This window comes from Trichomycterus rosablanca, chromosome 16, assembly GCF_030014385.1.
Source record: "Trichomycterus rosablanca isolate fTriRos1 chromosome 16, fTriRos1.hap1, whole genome shotgun sequence".
Classification (NCBI taxonomy): Eukaryota; Metazoa; Chordata; class Actinopteri; order Siluriformes; family Trichomycteridae; genus Trichomycterus; species Trichomycterus rosablanca.
In genome coordinates this window covers 8,862,501-8,882,480 of record NC_086003.1, presented here as the reverse complement: position 1 = coordinate 8,882,480, position 19,980 = coordinate 8,862,501, and the positions used below count along the sequence as shown (strand labels likewise).

The 19,980-nt window shown below is 39.6% G+C and overlaps 1 protein-coding gene across 1 annotated transcript in view; it reads right to left on the bottom strand.

Moving 5' to 3' along the window:
* Positions 1-2,379: 2,379 nt before the first annotated feature.
* Positions 2,380-19,980, bottom strand: part of fpgs (folylpolyglutamate synthase) — a 22,822-nt gene continuing 5,221 nt past the window's right edge. The window contains exons 4-15 of the mRNA XM_063011500.1: positions 18,336-18,400; positions 16,559-16,673; positions 14,858-14,935; positions 14,200-14,261; positions 12,575-12,677; positions 11,507-11,584; positions 10,966-11,110; positions 9,556-9,636; positions 7,807-7,957; positions 6,827-6,902; positions 3,315-3,381; positions 2,380-3,235 (exon numbers count right to left, since the gene is read on the bottom strand). Coding sequence (XP_062867570.1) covers positions 2,850-3,235; positions 3,315-3,381; positions 6,827-6,902; positions 7,807-7,957; positions 9,556-9,636; positions 10,966-11,110; positions 11,507-11,584; positions 12,575-12,677; positions 14,200-14,261; positions 14,858-14,935; positions 16,559-16,673; positions 18,336-18,400 — 1,407 coding nt within the window. The 3' untranslated portion in view covers positions 2,380-2,849. The remainder of the gene's footprint in view (positions 3,236-3,314; positions 3,382-6,826; positions 6,903-7,806; positions 7,958-9,555; positions 9,637-10,965; positions 11,111-11,506; positions 11,585-12,574; positions 12,678-14,199; positions 14,262-14,857; positions 14,936-16,558; positions 16,674-18,335; positions 18,401-19,980) is intronic.

Here is a 19,980-nt window from a genome sequence, read left to right as displayed (position 1 = left end):
TCCTGACACAACCTTCCTATTTATTGGGGCTTTGTAATAGCACTATGGGTGCACTGATATGTGTACCCCCACCTTCAAACCCATAAAATTTTATTTAGACAAGCAGTTTCACAGCATAATGTTAATCATGTATGAACTGCCTGGAATTTGAACAGCCTTAAGTGCTTTCTTCATTTTAATGCCTACCGTTGCCAGCATAACTGGCGACTGATCTATTATATGTACACAGTTCACAAAATTGTAAACACATTCAGGATTTCTCTACAAAATCCAGAAAAGTGCTTCAAGGAATCACCCCCCCCCCCCCCCCCCCCCCATATGCTCAATTTAAAGCAATTTTGACTGTTTTTCCAGTCTACCTAAAAGAAGAAAAAATCTTTTTTGCACACGTATTACACGATGACATTACTCGTCATTACTCACTCACAGTAGTACTAAAAGGCCATTTTCAGCAATAATTAATTGTTGGTTTAACCTCCTTATATAGTTCCAAATAACCCATACTGATAATAGTCTATAAAGTTCACATAATAAAAAAAAAAAAAGTTGGATCAATGTCTAGAAAGCCAGTCTAACTTAGTAGCGTGTGTATGTGTGTGAAATATACTGTTGTTCAAATAATATTCTATAATTAGAAAAATGCTAAAAGTACAGTATTAGTAGTATTGGCAAAAATGTTTTATTTTTTGCTACTTCGTTTATGCATTTTCTCCCAATTTGTCTTCCGCTGCTGGAGACCCCGATTGCATCCGAGGAGGGTATATTTGCTTGACAAACACTCCCTCGGACGTGTGCGCAGTCCACCAATCCATTCTTATTCACCCATACTTCTGTGGATTAGAGTGTGAGGCTAGTCGCACCCACAGGCAGTCACACACTCATCTCCGGTTCCTCCACTTCTGTACAGGCGGCTCCGGCTACTAACTAGCCCCCTTTTTAGTCCAGTCTTTTTCCATCCAGCAGACTTTTATGGCCAATTTTGTCTGCTATAGGCACTGTCAATTGTGCCCGCTAAGGAGTGCCTAGTCAACCAGTACCGAATCTGAGATTCGAACTCGAGAAGCTCAGAATCCCAGCGCTGGTACACTAGTGGAATATCCCACTGCACCACCTTGGCGACCATATCTTTGTTTTTTTTATGATAATTACAATTTCTAATCCATTCAGACTGAGTCTAGGCTTCTTAAATAGACCAGAGGTAAATAGAATATGCACCATTAGTCCATCAGTTTAACTGAATGGACATATCAATTGATGTTAGACTGTTTGACAGCACCATATTTATTTTGATGTGTTCTCGGAACAAATCCAGAAAATGTAGGGACGTCCTACAAAGTCAATGTAAGACGTCTTAGGTCAAAGTAAGGCTGATCTTACAAACAGCCTGATAAGCAAAGTGAAATGCAATGGTGCTCTAAATGAGCCAATTATCTTACCTGATTAAAATGCTGTAAAATAAATAGGAATATGTTGTTTTGCTAAGCAGTATGTGCTGATTTCTATCTCTCACAATGAAACAAAAAGCCAGCACTATTTAAGCAGGGTGCCCAAACATACCAACATACACCGATCAACCATAACATCAAAACCATCTTCTTGTTTCTACACTCACTGTCCATTTTATCAGCTACCTACCAAATAGGAGCACTTTGTAGTTCTACAATTACTGACTGTAGTCCAGCTGTTTCTCTGCATGCTTTTTTTTAGCCTGCTTTCACCCTGTTCTTCAATGGTCAGGACTCTCCCAGGACCACCACAGAGCAGGTATTATTTGGGTGGTGGATCGTTCCCAGCACTGCAGTGACACTGACATGCTGGTGGTGTGTTAGTGTGTGTTGTGCTGGTATGAGTGGATCAGACACAGCAGCGCTGATAGAGTTTTTAAACACCTCACTGTCACTGCTGGACTGAGAACAGTCCACCAGCCAAAAATATCCAGCCAACAGCGCCCAATTGGCATCGTCCTGTGACCAATGATGAAGGTCTAGAGGATGGCCAACTAAAACAGCAGCAATAGATGAGCGATCGTCTCTGACTTTACATCTACAAGGTGGACCAACTAGGTAGGAGTGTCTAATAGAGTGGACAGTGTGTGAACACGGTGTTTAAAAACTCCAGCGGCGCTGCTGTTTCTGATCCACTCATACCAGCACAACACACACTAACACACCACCACCATGTCATTGTCACTGCAGTGCTGAGAATCATCCACCACCTAAATAATACCTGCTCTGTGGGGTCCTGACCACTAAAGAACAGAGTAAAAGCAGGTTAAAAGGGTATGTAGAGAAACAGATGGACTACAGTCAGTAATACTAGAACTACAAAGTGCTTTTATATGGTAAGTGGAGCTGATAACATGGGCAGTGAGTGTAGAAACAAGGAGACATGCTGTGTTGGTTTGCATAAACAATTTAAATCAATTTAAACACACACAGTTCCAGTTCATATTTATATGTTAAATATACAATATGCATATTTATTTTTTACTAAATTAAATTGCTGTTAATGACCATTGGATGGTCTGAAAACAGAACGAAAGATGATGCAAAAGTTTACTACAACTAATTGTCAAATGTTGAAATGTCCAGCCATAGAGCTTATCATTTAAGTCCTTATAATAACAAAAATTAAATAAATGGGTAATTAATGCTGCAACAGGCTTAGTGAACACTAAGGCACAAGTAAAGGCTAAGTGCTTCAGTTTCCTGATCAGCAGGACTACCAAATAAGGTTTGACAGCAGCCTGATTGTGTATGGCCCTGTGCGTAAGGAGAAACACACTAGGCTTGAGTAAACAGTTTTAGAAAACCTCTAAGGTTCCCACACAAACAACAACAAAAAATGTATTAGGATGCCAGGTTTGGTATCAGGTGTTTCAGTGCCCCACCGACCAAGTGCAAGCTTCCTGTGATGAGCACGTGCACATTAGCAGCCTCTCTCAGCGGTAACGCTTTAGCATCAACACTAGCTTCCACAGGGATGACGCACTTGGTGGACTCGAACAGAACCGGATCGCGTCCCTGTGTGATCCACTGCAGGGCGCTCAGAATGCAGGGAAAAACTAACGTAGCGGTGTGTCGCTCTGTCCTCAGAGGGAGATGCCTGCTGCCGCCGATCAGAAGCTCCACTCCCGGCTGCTCCTTCTCTAGGCCGGAGAGGATGCGCCAGCTTTGCTGGTTGTCCAGGCAGCGTGTGAGCATGTTCTCTATAGATACGTTGAAGTTTTGTTGATCTACAGCAAAAAAGGAGAGAAGTGGGTTACAAGGTCCTGAAATTTAAAAAATACAAATATTTAAAAAATTCCTACTCACCTGCATTACAGTCACTGTTGACCTCTGTAATGTTAGGACAGAACACAGCGAAATCAAAATGACATGGCTGTGGGGAAAGAAACACACAATATATATATATATATATATATATATATATATATATATATATATATATATATATATATATATATTTTTTATTTTTTTTTTTTTTTTTTTTTTAAATTATATTAATAAACATGAAAAGTGACTAAAGAACAACATTTTTTTTTAATGCATTTTCTCCCGATATTTAGCGCGTCCAATTTTTACCCAATTGCATTACGCTTCCTCTCTACTGTTGCTGACCCCCAACCCTGACTGAGGAGAGCAAACTGACACACGTCCCCTCCGATACGCGAGCAGTAGCCGACTGCATTTTTTCACCTGCACCAGCCGAGTTCATATGCGAATCAGCCCTGTGCACGGACAGCCACACCCTGATCAGCATGATTCCTCTACTCTGTGCAGACACCATTGCTGTAATTGCATCAGTTATGAGGTCCCTATCCGGTTCCCTAACCCTGTATGAACAACAGCCAAACGTTGTTCATATAGCAGCCCAGCTCAGCCGGATGGCAAAGCTGAGATTCGATACAATGCATTCGAAATCCCAGCTCTGGTGTGCTAGCGTATTTTACCACTGAGCCAGCCGTAAAGAACAAAATCTTAATATTTATTGATTTATTAAAATTTTAACGTCATATTTTACACACTTTGGTTACATTCATGACAGGGCAGATAATTACTGGTTACACTTGATACATCAGTTCAAGATTTTAATGTCAAACACGGTCATGGACAATTTTGTATCTCCAATTCACCTCACATGCATGAATGTGGAAGGAAACCAACAAGGACACAAGGAGAACATGCAAACTCCACACAGAATGGATCCGGGCTGCTCCACCTGGGAATCGAACCCAGGGCGTTCTTGCTGTGAGGTGACAGTGCTACCCAGTGCTGCCCAAATTAAAATATAATCTTTTACAAAGTTTTTAAAAGGAAAAGTGTCCCCACAACACTAACAAAACACAAACATAATCACATATAATGACAAATAACAAACACTCCAAGTTCAAATAAGTTGTAAAAAAGACAATTAACAATGTTACAATAATTAATTTGAAGTTATTTTGGGTAAAAAAAAAAAGAACAGAGAGGATGGAACGTTGAGATAAAATTGATTAATACAAGATAATTTCTTAAGAGAAGCAAAACATTTCTATATTTATACACTTTTCTTTTTAAAAATAGAATTTTATGGGTTTTAAAATGAAGCACACACACCTATCCAAAAGGACCTACCAAAGGGTTCAGCTATCAACCTCAGGGTGCATTCAGATGTGAAGCATTTGGCACTTCGCTCACCACAAGGCTTGGTGCTAATTGCCACTTGGCTTGAGCGGTGTGGTGAAACGTCATTAAAAGTGTACCATGACACAAATAACCATCAGATCCAGCTGTATTTCTGTTTTTCTCAGTGTGGTAGTATACTTTTAAACTTTTAAACAGCTCCTTTAAAATACTGGAACAGTGGTGGCCTAGTGGGTAGAGCTTTGGGCTATCAATTGAAAGGTTGACAGTTTGAATCCCAGCTTTGCCATGCAGTCAATGTTGGGTCCTTGAGCAAGGCCCTTAACCCTCTCTGCTCCAGGGGCACTCTGACCCCAGCTTCTAAACAATTTTTGTTGGACTGTACACCTGTATATGTACAGTGTATCACAAAAGTGAGTACACCCCTCACATTTCTGCAGATATTTAAGTATATCTTTTCATGGGACAACACTGACAAAATGACACTTTGACACAATGAAAAGTAGTCTGTGTGCAGCTTATATAACAGTGTAAATTTATTCTTCCCTCAAAATAACTCAATATACAGCCATTAATGTCTAAACCACCGGCAACAAAAGTGAGTACACCCCTAAGAGACTACACCCCTAAATGTCCAAATTGAGCACTGCTTGTCATTTTCCCTCCAAAATGTCATGTGATTTGTTAGTGTTACTAGGTCTCAGGTGTGCATAGGGAGCAGGTGTGTTCAATTTAGTAGTACAGCTCTCACACTCTCTCATACTGGCCACTGAAAGTTCCAACATGGCACCTCATGGCAAAGAACTCTCTGAGGATCTTAAAAGACGAATTGTTGCGCTACATGAAGATGGCCAAGGCTACAAGAAGATGGCCAACACCCTGAAACTGAGCTGCAGCACAGTGGCCAAGATCATCCAGCATTTTAAAAGAGCAGGGTCCACTCAGAACAGACCTCGCGTTGGTCGTCCAAAGAAGCTGAGTGCACGTGCTCAGCGTCACATCCAACTGCTGTCTTTGAAAGATAGGCGCAGGAGTGCTGTCAGCATTGCTGCAGAGATTGAAAAGGTGGGGGGTCAGCCTGTCAGTGCTCAGACCATACGCCGCACACTACATCAAATTGGTCTGCATGGCTGTCACCCCAGAAGGAAGCCTCTTCTGAAGTCTCTACACAAGAAAGCCCGCAAACAGTTTGCTGAAGACATGTCAACAAAGGACATGGATTACTGGAACCATGTCCTATGGTCTGATGAGACCAAGATTAATTTGTTTGGTTCAGATGGTCTCAAGCATGTGTGGCGGCAATCAGGTGAGGAGTACAAAGATAAGTGTGTCATGCCTACAGTCAAGCATGGTGGTGGGAATGCCATGGTCTGGGGCTGCATGAGTGCAGCAGGTGTTGGGGAGTTACATTTCATTGAGGGACACATGAACTCCAATATGTACTGTGAAATACTGAAGCAGAGCATGATCCCCTCCCTCCGGAAACTGGGTCGCAGGGCAGTGTTCCAGCATGATAATGACCCCAAACACACCTCTAAGACGACCACTGCTTTATTGAAGAGGCTGAGGGTAAAGGTGATGGACTGGCCAAGCATGTCTCCAGACCTAAACCCAATAGAACATCTTTGGGGCATCCTCAAGCGGAAGGTGGAGGAGCGCAAAGTCTCGAATATCCGCCAGCTCCGTGATGTCGTCATGGAGGAGTGGAAAAGCATTCCAGTGGCAACCTGTGAAGCTCTGGTAAACTCCATGCCCAGGAGAGTTAAGGCAGTTCTGGGAAATAATGGTGGCCACACAAAATATTGACACTTCAGGAACTTTCACTAAGGGGTGTACTCACTTTTGTTGCCGGTGGTTTAGACATTAATGGCTGTATATTGAGTTATTTTGAGGGAAGAATAAATTTACACTGTTATATAAGCTGCACACAGACTACTTTCCATTGTGTCAAAGTGTCATTTTGTCAGTGTTGTCCCATGAAAAGATATACTGAAATATCTGCAGAAATGTGAGGGGTGTACTCACTTTTGTGATACACTGTATATATGACAAATTCCACCTAATCTAAATTGGGAGAATCAGCTTTTTAAAGGGATTCTTATACGCTTAACGTGACAAAAAAACAAAAAAAACAACAACAACCTAGTAATATGTCAAAAACTGACAAATGAACTTGACCACTGATGTAGGCATCTTACCACAAGCAGTTTCAGCATGGCACCACAATCCCGCTCTCCTGTAGCATTAAACAGTAGCACCCGTACCACAGAGCCACTACACAAGCACACAAATACACACTGCTTCACTTGTGGAGCCAATAATTACAGAAAAGACATATTTACACATTTATTTTAAATGGTGAAGCTGGTTTGGTTCCAGGACAGAGACAGAAATGTACAACTAGGTTTGGGAATTGATTGTGTTTTTGCAATTCTGATTCCGATTCGATTCTGCTTATCAATTCCCCGTCCCATTTTAAAAAAATGTACAAATGTTAAGATATAGAAAATATATTTATTCTTTTAAGAACATTCACAAAGTAAACAAACCAAATTAAACCTTTAAATAAATTTAAATACAATTTTGAGAACTTTAATAAATTATAAATTAAAATGTGACATAGATCATACAGTACAGTTATCTTATTATAAAAATTAATAATTTTTTGTTGATCTGTGCATGCCACAGTTGTCCAGGGTGGTAAACAAATGCTGACTCTACCCCACCCTACACACAAATTTCTTCATATTAATGGAATTTATTATTTTAATGTTTAACTGTTTCTGAGGTTCACAAGGGTATGGCAATTTACCAGTATTACTGTTGATGCATGCTCAATAATCCAGGTACACAAATACACAAAGTTGAATCAGTTCATCTGGACAAACTTGTGTCCAGATGAACTGATTCAACTTTGTGGATTACCAGTATTACATTAGTACAGACACTTTTGACCACTACTACTATTTTAAACGGTTTCCATTGGCGACAGTTATGTCTAGCCATTGTCTAATAAATTATAATTTATAAATGTTAGTTATACTTGTCTTACAACAATCCTAAAGTAAAACCACCTAAACAAACAGTTAATTTTTTTCTTAAATAAAAAATATATGACTTATTAAGTGAAAATGGGAATTTATAACCTAGAGCTACCACAGAAGATGAAGAAACTCACACAGTGTTTTTCTCATGCTGTGTAGCAGCTTCAGTAAACCAGTTCACACACGCCTGCATGCTGCGTGTGGTGTGAGCACCGTCCAGAAAGTACATGATACTGCCACGCTTCAGTGTCTGATTCCGACCCAGCCATTCAGTCTCAGCAAGACCTACACACACACACACACACACACACACAAAATGAGAATCAATCTTGAAAATATGATGCTGTTTGAAAATTTGATGTTTACCAAAAGTAAGAAAAATCAATACAAACATACACCGATCAGCCATAACATTATGACCACCTCCTTGTTTCTACAATCACTGTCTATTATATCAGCTCCACTTACCATATAGAAGCACTTTGTAGTTCTACAATTACTGACTGTAGTCCAGCTGTTTCTCTGCATATTTTATTAGCCCCCTTTCATGCTGTTCTTCAATGGTCAGGACCCCCACAGGACCACCACAGAGCAGGTATTATTTGGGTCGTAGATCATTCTCAGCACTGCAGTGACAATGACATGGTGGTGGTGTGTTAGTGTGTGTTGTGCTGGTATGAGTGGATCAGATACAGCAGCGCTGCTGAAGTTTTTAAATACCGTGTCCACTCACTGTCCACTCTATTAGACACTCCTACCTAGTGGTCCACCTTGTAGATGTAAAGTCAGAAACGATCGCTCATCTATTGCTGCTGTTTGAGTTGGTCATCTTCGAGACCTTCGTCAGTGGTCACAGGACGCTGCCTACGGGGCGCTGTTGGCTGAATATATTTTTGGTTGGACTATTCTCAGTCCAGCAGGGACCGTGAGGTATTTAAAAACTCCATCAGCATTGCTGTGTCTTATCCACTCATACCAGCACAACACACACTAACACACCACCACCATGTCAGTGTCACTGCAGTGCTGAGAATGACCCATCACCCAAATAATACTTGCTCTGTGGTGGTTCTGTGGGGGTCCTGACCATTGAAGAACAGCATGAAAGGGGGCTAACAAAGCATGCAGAAAAACAGCTGGACTACAGTCAGTAATTGTAGAACTACAAAGTGCTTCTATATGGCAAGTGGAGCTGATAAAATGGACAGTGAGTGTAGAAATAAGGATGTGGTCATAATGTTATGGCTGATCGGTGTACATACGTATATAGATACCAAATACTATTTAACAGCTAAAATATTCTTTCTTTTAATTTTATGAAAACTATTACATATTATATTATTACAATTACATATTAATAAAATAAAATATGTTTAGTTTGGGCTTTCACAGACCCAGGCAGGACCCAGCGTTTTACTCTACACTTATTTGATCAATTTTTTTTAAATGGCCAGACAGATTTAATTTCATCATTAAATTAGTTTTACTGCATTTAAAAAATATATATCTCTACACTGGTCACAAATTTATACTCAACATTAATTGTCAAACTAATAAGAATAACATTTACACTGTACTATGTCTGAGCAACATATAAAAAAAATAGTAATATTATATCATGGAAAGTAAAATTGACCAGTGAAATATTTCATAATCTAATGTAGTTTACAGCAATATAATAATTGTATAACAGTCTGAAGTGCACACAGCTGTTGCAATACAATTTTGATTTACTGTTTAATTAATATGCATTACAATAAAATTAAATACATAGGAAGTTGGAAATTGGTTAATTTAGGATGTTTTAATGCATTGGAATTGTGTCAACAGTCAAAAGCAAAAGCAAACTCAGTAATGTGTGTCTGAATAGTCTGTGTTCTCACCTTTTAGCATACATGGACTAGGTTCGAAAACAGGAGCAGTAAGAAGGCCATTAAATCCCAGTGCAGGTGTAACTGATGAGTCTTTAGGATAGAGACAAACATGTTGTAATGCATAACATTATTTTTTTTATGTTAAACCATGCAAACAAGTCAAAACAAAGTGTAAGCCTATTGCACTTTTGTAATGAGTCAACCTGTTATATATTCCCTTTTCCCATAGTACAATTACATTCGCGGCATTTAGCTTTTATCCAAAGCAACTTACAATTAATTATGACTAAATACAATGCAAGCAATTAAAGATTAAGAGCCTTGCTCAGGGGCCCAAAGGTAGCAACTTGGTGGCGGTGGGGCTTGAACCGGTAACTTTCTGACTACTAGTCCAGTACCTTAACCGCTTAGCTACTACAATGATCAAAACCCATTGTAAACTATTTCAAGAAAGGGAATGTAAAGCTTTTTGTTTGTGTATAGCAGGGGTTTTCAACCTTTTTGAACCCCCCCCCCCCCCCCCACGTTCGTCAACCATCGTACAGAAACCATTGCGAAAGCTCTTGACAACCTAAAATATCATAATTAACGTTGTGCACATCATACATACGATGCAATTTTGCTGATTGAAATATTTACTTCAAAAAGATAATACAGCCCGATCCCATCTGAGCCGATTCTATGAGCACGTTATATAAATTCGTGGTTCACTTTCGTAAACCGTAAGCGTTACAGAGCCAAGCAGAGGCACAAGTACATCAGTTACTAAGTTCGTTAGTTCAGGATCATCTGCTCTGACTGACAGAAAACTTTTAGCTCCACAGGCAGAGCGAGTCTGACTCGGCTACCGCTCTGTGGTAATAGCAGTTTAATTAAGCCTGAGCTTTTTAAGAGTCACACAAAATGTTCTGTAGTAGCTGGTGTTTATTTAAAACCGCGACATTCATTAATAACAGTAAAAAACGGAGAGATGACTGAGAAAAGAAACTTACAATTCGCATAAAATGAATCAACTCCTGATTCACTTATATCGATACTGTGAACAGAGCGTCTCTCTTAAAGACACACACACGTCGTTGCTGTTGTCACCGTCGTTGCTTTTGTCACCGGTTTATCTTATCTAGAGTTTTTTCAGACTGAACTGGATAACATTAAACGTGCGTGTGAGCGTGGTCAGTTAGACTAATCAAATATGTCTGCTGTGGGTGAAAAATGAATTGCTTTAGTTTTAAAAGTAAAAAAATCTCGTAATGCCATGCCCCCTGGTCAGGCACTCGCGCCCCCCCAGACAGGTTGAAAACCCCTGGTGTATAGAGCCTAAACAGGCGGTTAATAATACAGTGAGACTTGGCTCAATTATGATGACGTTCTTTAAACACGATGTATAAACCCACGTTACAATACATCTGGAATACACACCTGTTCTGCTGCGTCTTTGAAGCCAGGTGTGTGTAAGCTGTAGGGCAAGAGTGGCATTGGAATGCTGGTGCTGCCCAGCCAAACCCAACCTCACCACATCTGAACACGGGTACTGATCCAACTCAGGACACATGAACAACGGGCACTGCAGACATACACAGACCAAAAATTATTACAAAATAAATACAAAGGACCAAATATGGCAAATATTTTAACATCTGTCCTGCTGGGATCTTTTTACAATTACCCATATAACAGGACTGTGGTTAATTAATTAATTCATTGCTACATTGTTAATGTTAAAAATGTAGTTTTAACACGTTCCCAACAACTGATGCTATTTTCTAATTGGGAGCAGATCTTCTACTCTTTATGTACTTTATGTAGTTAGTGCTTGTCGGTTATAGGTTAACCACTGACTAATTACAGTCAATTATATTTTTAAAAAAACTGACTTTTTACGTTTTGCATCCCTACTGACTAGTTCATTTATTCATTATGCAAGTTGGAATGCATGGATTCACTGATTTATTCTTCTTACCCCAATCTCCTCTGCTCGTTCTTGCAGAATTGTCATTGGCCCGTCTTGCTGCTTCACTGTAAATGCTGGAACCCCAAGCTGTAAGCACAAAAACCCGCACATTTGTTTAATAAATCACAATTAATATCTTTTTTAACACCATATTTACACTTATGAGTTACTTTTTGGTGGGGCTGGACATCAGGGCATATTTCATGGGGCTTGTTGTTGGGTAGAACGTTTCATTCTGCCTGCCAGGTGCTTAGCATACACAAAGGTATTAGGGATATAATGTCTGTTCATGTGAGTTTGAGGTCTGGGCTTTACTACTTTGGTATTTCCATGGCTAGGCAGTCAGCCTTCTTGTTGGCAGTAATTCCGCAGTTGCCCAGGATCTAACAAAATGTTATATTGAATTTACTGTGAGCATCTGTTTTTTCGTAATATATCGGTAATGACTGGGTCATGTGCGCGTATGTGATACAAACGGTTGCGGGCTTGATTTGGCTATATCAAAGAATATTGGAGCCCTGTACTGTCGTGTGGCTTCAACAATTTCTTAGGGCCATGAGTAGAGTCCGAGCTGAGATGTGGTTGGGTCACTTTGACCGCAGATCTGCTAGCTATTGTTGCCACTGACACTTGGTCAACCAAGCTTGATGACAACCAAGATAATAATCAGTAGAATTCTCTCAAAATTTTAGTTGGAGAATCTGACCCTCAAAAATGAGGTTAAAAAATTGGTTTGGTAGAGACGTTAATTAGCTAAAACGCAGAGATAAACTATAAAACTAGCTGAAGTTAGCGTTCATCAATATGCAGTTGCATAGAAATATAGAAACTCGCTGCCAGTGCAACTGCGCCATCTGCTGTCTGGTTAAGTTACCTGCACAACTGGTGGAAAGAACACGTGTGGCTTTATAAGAGGAAACTACCAACTGGCTGGCGAAAAACCGATGTCAGAAAAAACAAGGTGAAAACATAAGTTGTGTGAATGTTGCACTACTGGAAAATGCTGATTAAAGGTATCATGGTAACAACCCAGGTACAGAGGGTAAAGAGGTTCATTTACACACTACACAAACACACCTTGAATATTCCACCCTTCTGCCAGGCGATCTTCTCGATCGTGTCTCCCAAAATGCTGGTGTGGTCAATACCCAACGAGGAAATGCCGCATACCCACGGTCTTCTGTGTACACAACATACAAATCAAAATAACTAAAACTAAAAATACCTGGAAATACATAGGTGAGATTTGGATGACTACCAGTCATGTATAGTAGCGACAAGAAAAGAAAAAACTTTATTTTACTTTGATCAATTTTCTTATTACATTTTGTTACAGACACGCATGGTTATTTTATGCTGACTCAGGTATCGATATATACAACTGTTTGCCAAAGTTTGAGTCTAATTAACATATTTTGTCCATTTAAGTGCAGTAATTTTTATTTAATTTATAAGTCCATCAAACACGGTCAATGTCTAGTAAAACTAGTTAAATAATCTTAAAAATAGATAGCTGCATGGAGTGTGTAAAAACAATGTAAGAACACACTAAAGCCACATGAATTAAAAGAAAAAAATAAGTATACTACATGGTAGGCTTAAAAAAAAAAAAAAAAAAAAAAAAAAAAAAAAACACCTTGTAGCTAGACTGAAACTGACTAAAACATTGGCTGCTATGTACAGTTTTAGAACTACAACTTACTACGGGTTCAGAAAACAAAACGCACAGACCAAACCAGAAGTTGTACGGACTTGAGACTTGGTCAACAGGTAGTACTGTAGTCCCTGCCACTACTCAAGCTCAAGCTCAGCCTGACTGGCTTGATGTTAGTGTGTCAAACTTTGAGGTCTATATCTGCTACCCCAGATGATTTATCTAAAAAAAGTCTAAAACTTTTCTCTTGATTACTTGTCTCACAAAGACTCAAAGAACCATACAGCCTCGCCAACTCAGATCTTGAGCCTCTGGATTCTCACCCCACATACACAAATGTGGAATCAATATAACACAAAAGCACTGTAATAATTATCAAATAATGTTGGAATTTCTACACTGTGCCGTTTCCAGGTGCCAATCAAAACATGGGTGAAGCAAGCCAAGCGTAAAGCACACATATACTGCTCTAAGAAAACATTTCACCGTTTATCAAACTTCAAAAACACACAACATAGGAGGTCGTAGGCCATGGCAAAATTTGGTGTAACTGCAGTTCTAGGTGGTGCTATAACATGATATTGTTATGCAAACAAAGAATGCCCGATTGACATGAAATTTGGCATAGTCCTCCTTCATGAACGGACCATAGTTACATATTGGGCTACATTGCACATTTGTGCTTGAGAACCAAAAATATTTTTTTTTTCTGGCCATGGGACCAGAATCCCAAAATGTGTAGGGTCAAAATATATATCAGACATATGGTTAGTGGTGGTTTTCTTCTTGCTGAGATTTTGCTGTGCTATTGGGAGATATTTTAGCAGACTGTGTAGATTCAACACTTTTCTTTCATTTAAAAAAATCCATTCAAAAAATTGTTAATCTGCAATTGGCTTTATATGGTTTACGGGTAAAGTATTTAAAGCACTTTTTTGGAGCACTGCAACAATGAGAAAGCGGCATTAAAAAACACACATAGTTACAAAGAGAGAAAAACTTCAAAGTTATTACATGGTTATTAAACTAACATGAAAGACTTTCTTACCTGATGATATTTGTGCAATCATATGCACCACCTATTCCCACCTCAATAACTGCTACGTCCACCTTCATAGTCAAGCATGCACAGACAACAGAAGAGAATAAGAGTTATCCATACAAACAGAGGAACCAGGCATCAAAGTCAAGTAACGAGACTAAGCTTCAGGTCAACAGGTTTGAACAAAGGTAACAAAGGTGCATCAGGGTTCTATGTGTTAGAGAATTTTGGCCCATTCTGCTTACAAAAAGCCAATGTCCTTTTATGGTAATTTCACAAGATCTTGATAAATTTCAGGCCAAGACTGCCTAGAAAAACTCCGTTTGAGTCATTGATTGTACAGTGGATTGAATAATTATTTAAATCCCCTGACATGTTTTAAAATTTGTCCAGGTCCTGCAGACTTAAAACAGCCACATGCCACCACACAACCACCACTGTGTTCGACTGATGGTATGATGTTCCTGTGGTGGAATACGGTGTTAGCCTTCCATTAGATGCAACGTGAAAATCTTGGGGATGATCTAGATGTGAGAGGAATCGTTGTGTTCTTTATGGTCAGTGGTCGTTTTTACTCTGAAACTCTCACATGGATGCCATTTTTGCTTAGTGCTTTGCTTATTGTGTATATAAATCATAACTGAAAAACAATAGAAGCACTTACTTTTTCCTGCAGAAAGACATGAAAGGCCAGAATGGTCAGGAAGCGGAAGTATGCTGGCATGCTGTCGCCATGAGCAGCCTAAAGGAAAAAAGCAGCAAGGTCATGGATCTTTATAGTGGTAAGGTATGGTTGATTATTTAGTGTGTACTAATGCAAATACTTTAAGGACCCGTTCTCAAATGAAAGACATTATGGCTTTACACATACTGTATATGGCTACGTTCATGGCATACACTTGTTCATACACCTGTTTATACACTGGTTTACTGGATTATAGTAGTTATATTAAGTGTTTCAGGTCAAAGTACATCCAAAAGCCCAGAATTTTCTAGAGTGTAGCCCAGAATTACTGACTGTTGTCCATCTGTTTCTCTACATGTTTTGTTAGCCCCCTTTCATGCTGTTCTTCAATGGTCTGGACTCTCCCAGGACCACAACAGAGCAGGTATTATTTAGGTGGTGGATTATTCTCAGCACTGCAGTGACACTGACATGGTGGTGGTGTGTTAGTGTGTGTTGTGCTGGTATGAGTGGATAAGACACAGCAGCACTGCTGGAGTTTTTAAACACCTCATTGTTACTGCTGGACTGAGAATAGTCTACCAAACAAAAACATCCAGCCAACAGCGCCCCATGGGCAGCGTCCTGTGACCACTGATGAAGGTCTCGAAGATGACCAACTCAAACAGCAGCAATAGATGAGCGATCGTCTCTGACTTTACATCTACAAGGTGGACCAACTCTGTAGGAGTGTCTAATAGAGTGGACAGTGAGTGGACACGGTATTTAAAAACTCCAGCAGCTGTGTCTGATCCACTCATACCAGCACAACACACACTAACACACCACCACAATGTCATTGTCACTGCAGTGCTTAGAATGATCCACCACCTAAATAATACCTGCCATGTGGTGGTCCTGTGGGGGTCCTGACCACTGAAGAACAGGGTGAAAGCAGGCTAAAAAAGTATGTAGAGATTAAATTTAGTTCAGCTATTTTCTTTAACTATTTCTTTACATATTTTTACTTTTAACACATTCCCTTTGTCTTTTCCATACACACTTAGATTCTTATTTTGTTCTGCGATGTTTAGATGTTATCTTTACGACTTAAGATGAGATGGTTGTAGCCGCTCAGGTGGCGCAGCGGTAAAAGACACGCGCTGCAACCAGAGCTGGATTTCGAAGGAGCGTCGTTTCGAATCCAGCTCTGCCTTCACGGTCGAGGCTGGGCAACGATGGACAACGATTGGCCTGTTGTCCGGGTGGGGGGCGGGACTTAAGACCGTAAGGGGATGCTCTCTCAGGAACGGGGCGGTTGCGCCCTCTGCTGGCTGGTTGGTGGCGCCTGTATGGAGACGGGAGGGGGTGTGGCGGAGTTGTGTGATCCTCCGTGCACAGTACTCTGCCACGCTACACTCGTCAAGTGTGGGTGATAAGACGGTCGATTGGCTGTGCACGTTTCGGAGGAGGCGTGGAATGGCCTCGTCAGCCCCAATCAGGAGCAGGAATCCGCACTAATGAGAGGATGATAGATGGGACGAAATTGGACGTGCTAAATTTATTTAAAAAAAAAATAATAATAATAATAATAAATAAATAAATAAAAAAAGATGAGATGGTTGTAAAATTACCCATAGTTCCAATACAAACAACAGACAAACTGTTTCTTATCCACACAGTCATGATCCATTAACAAACCTTGGTCTTATCCAGCCGGCTGTAAACCTGCCAGAAGTATTTAGTAAAAAGATCTTTCCCAATGGGGTTGCCATTCACACGGATCCTCTCTCTGACCTGGACCAGGTGAGGTGAGCTAGAACAGGACACAAAAAAACATCACAACACATTATTTATACAGTATAGAACATTTTTAAGTCCACCAAAGTATTACTGGCCAAATGCTTATTTGCAAAAAGGTTTTTGGGGTTTAGAAGGTATGCCGGAATGCCACAGTTTCAGTATTTCATTGTTAACTCCTATATGAATCATGGATTTTACCCTGCATAGTACAAGCACATATTAATGAGAACACAAAATGATAAAACATGTAAACAGATAATGCAATTTATTATCCATTCACTTTGTTCTGTTAATGCATAAAAATCAATTTGTGTTCTGTACAAATCAACCGTGTTGATGTTTTCAAAAGGGCCCACGTTCAAAAAAGAATACAGGACAACATGCACCTCTATTTCTGTTTTGAGATTGAACCTATTACATTCGTTCTGTTTTTTTAGCTTATGCATTTTTTTTTCTTTTATCTATACCATTAGTAATAACTACTGTAAACCCCAATCCAAAACTTGGGTCATATAGTAAAATGTAATAAAAACAAATCTTTTATTTATTCTCTTAACCATTCATTTAACTGACAAAAGTGATTGGCAGTGAGTGCAGTGTCAAACTACAGCCAACAGAGTTCTGGGAAACCCAGGGGAGGAGTTGTAAGTGTGTAGGGCAGGGGCATAATATAGTTTCTATCAGAATACACACACAAGCTTTACAGTATTTGGGGCTAGCACTGTCGCCTCACAGCAAGAAGGTCCTGGGTTCGATCCCCAGGTGGGGCGGTCCGGGTCCTTTCTGTGTGGAATTTGCATGTTCTCCCTGTGTCTGCGTGGGTTTACTCCGGGTGCTCCGGTTTCCTTCTACAGTCCAAAGACATGCAAGTGAGGTGAATTGGAGATACAAAATTGCTCATGACCACGTTCGATATAACCTTGTGTGAAGTGATGAACCTTGTGTAATGAGTAACAACCATTTTTTGTCATGAATGTAACATGACGGTAAAATTCTAACAAACAAACAAACATATGCCTAAAATATATGCAGCTCCACGGGACCATGGGACGCATTAACAGGTTTTCCATACATCCTTATGGGGAAAAAATACCTTAAAACTCAACACCTTTGAAACATAACGCCACTCCCAGAATCAACTGACGCTGGGTTTCAAGATACCACTGTACTATAACACATGTAAACACCAAATACAATTCAACAAGATATCCCATCCCCAAAAAAATAAATAAATACAAATATTTGCAAGTACACCAGTACCATTAGGCTACCATTATGACAAAAAAAATGCATTATATCTGTATTTTAACTTAAAATGTGCATAATTACATAGCTGTAGACACACACTTTTAGCACCACTTTTAGAGTGCCTTTTTCCTGCCTGTTTATCCAAGAGTGCAAAGTCCAGTAAAGTTAAAATGTTCTATATTGCACAACTTTGCACTAATCATTCATGACATGTTCTCAGCTATATCAAATACCTTAACACACTTGTGCAAACAGCCCAAAAGTCTATTAAATGTGAATAGCAATTTACTGGCTCTAACTGACTAAAGCACAAAGACACACTTTTTAAAATGAGCAACCATTCAAATTATTATCCAAGGTGATGAGTACATACACAAACATGCCTGAACTCAACCATCAATGAGTCACAGGATACATGTCTTTGTACCTGTAAAATCCAGTACGCAATCCGTAGTTCCTCAGAATTTGTTCTGTAAACGCACATGTTGAACCCTGAAAGGTTAACAAAGATAGGGCTGTTATTTAATATGAAATCAAAACAGTATTATAATAATAGTAATTATTTAGTTATTAATAAACTTATGTTAAACTTTTAAAACTATCACTATGTAAAGGTATACAAATTAATCACTTGAGCTTATTATTGGATTTATATTAGTGTTTACTTTATTTTAAGGTTTTAGGGAAAAGCAAATCATTTATAGCTAAAAAATATATAATTTAACTGTTAAAAATTAAACTGATTTAACTTCTCCTCAACAGTAAATGGTCAAGCTGGTACGCTTATTACATAGTGTGTTATTATGCAGGTAATTGTTTGTCTACTGTGAATCTTTGCAGTGTACTATTATTTTTGATGTATGTAACAAGCTACTGAGGACTTCATTTCCTTCAAGTATCTGTCTATCTATCGATCTATCTATCCATCCATCCATCCATCCATCCATCTATCTATCTACCCATCAATCTATCTATCTATCTATCTACCCATCAATTTATCCATCTATCCATCCACCAATCAATCTATCTATCTACCCATCAATCTATCCATCCATCCATCCATCCATCCATCCATCCACCCACCCACCCATCCATCCATCCATCCATCCATCCATCCATCCATCTATCTATCTATCTATCTATCTATCTATCTATCTATCTATCCATCTATCTATCCATCTATCTACCTATCAATCTACCTACCTATCAATCTACCTACCTATCAATCTACCTACCTATCTACCTATCTATCCATCTATCTATCCATCCATCTATCCGTCCGTCCGTCCGTCCGTCCGTCCGTCCGTCCATCCATCTACCCATCCATCTATCTATCCATCCATCCATCCATCCATCCATCCATCTATCTATCTATCTACCCACCCACCCATCCATCCATCCATCCATCCATCCATCCATCTATCCATCCATCCATCCATCCATCCATCCATCTATCTATCTACCCACCCACCCATCCATCCATCCATCCATCCATCCATCCATCCATCCATCCATCCATCCATCTACCCACCCATCCATCCATCCATCCATCCATCCATCCATCCATCCATCCATCCATCCATCCATCCATCCATCCATCCATCCATCCATCCATCTATCTATCTATCTATCTATCTATCTATCCATCTACAGTCCCTGACAGAAGTCTTGTCGCGTAAGGTCATAGTAACTTAAAATGGTATATAACTTTATTTGTAATCAATCAATTGTTACAATAAATGGTTCACTTTAATGCCAAGGGCTTTCACATTAATAACTGGGTGCAAAATGAAACTGTCAAGAAGTGTCCTGATGTCCACAGCTTGGTAAAGCCCATAACATCTGTTTTTGCAAGGACAAGTCTTGTTGTGTCTTTAAATGATTCAACCAATCACAGATTAGAGCTTCACCTGGGACAAATAATGTAATTAACACATTCCCAGGTGTGTATAAAAAGAACCCCAGCACACCAGACTTTCATGTGAAGTGCAACCTGACCTCAATTTCAGATTCAACCACAAACCAAAGTGCTGATCATCTTGAAGACCAAGTCTGCTGCTGAGGTGGCAGAC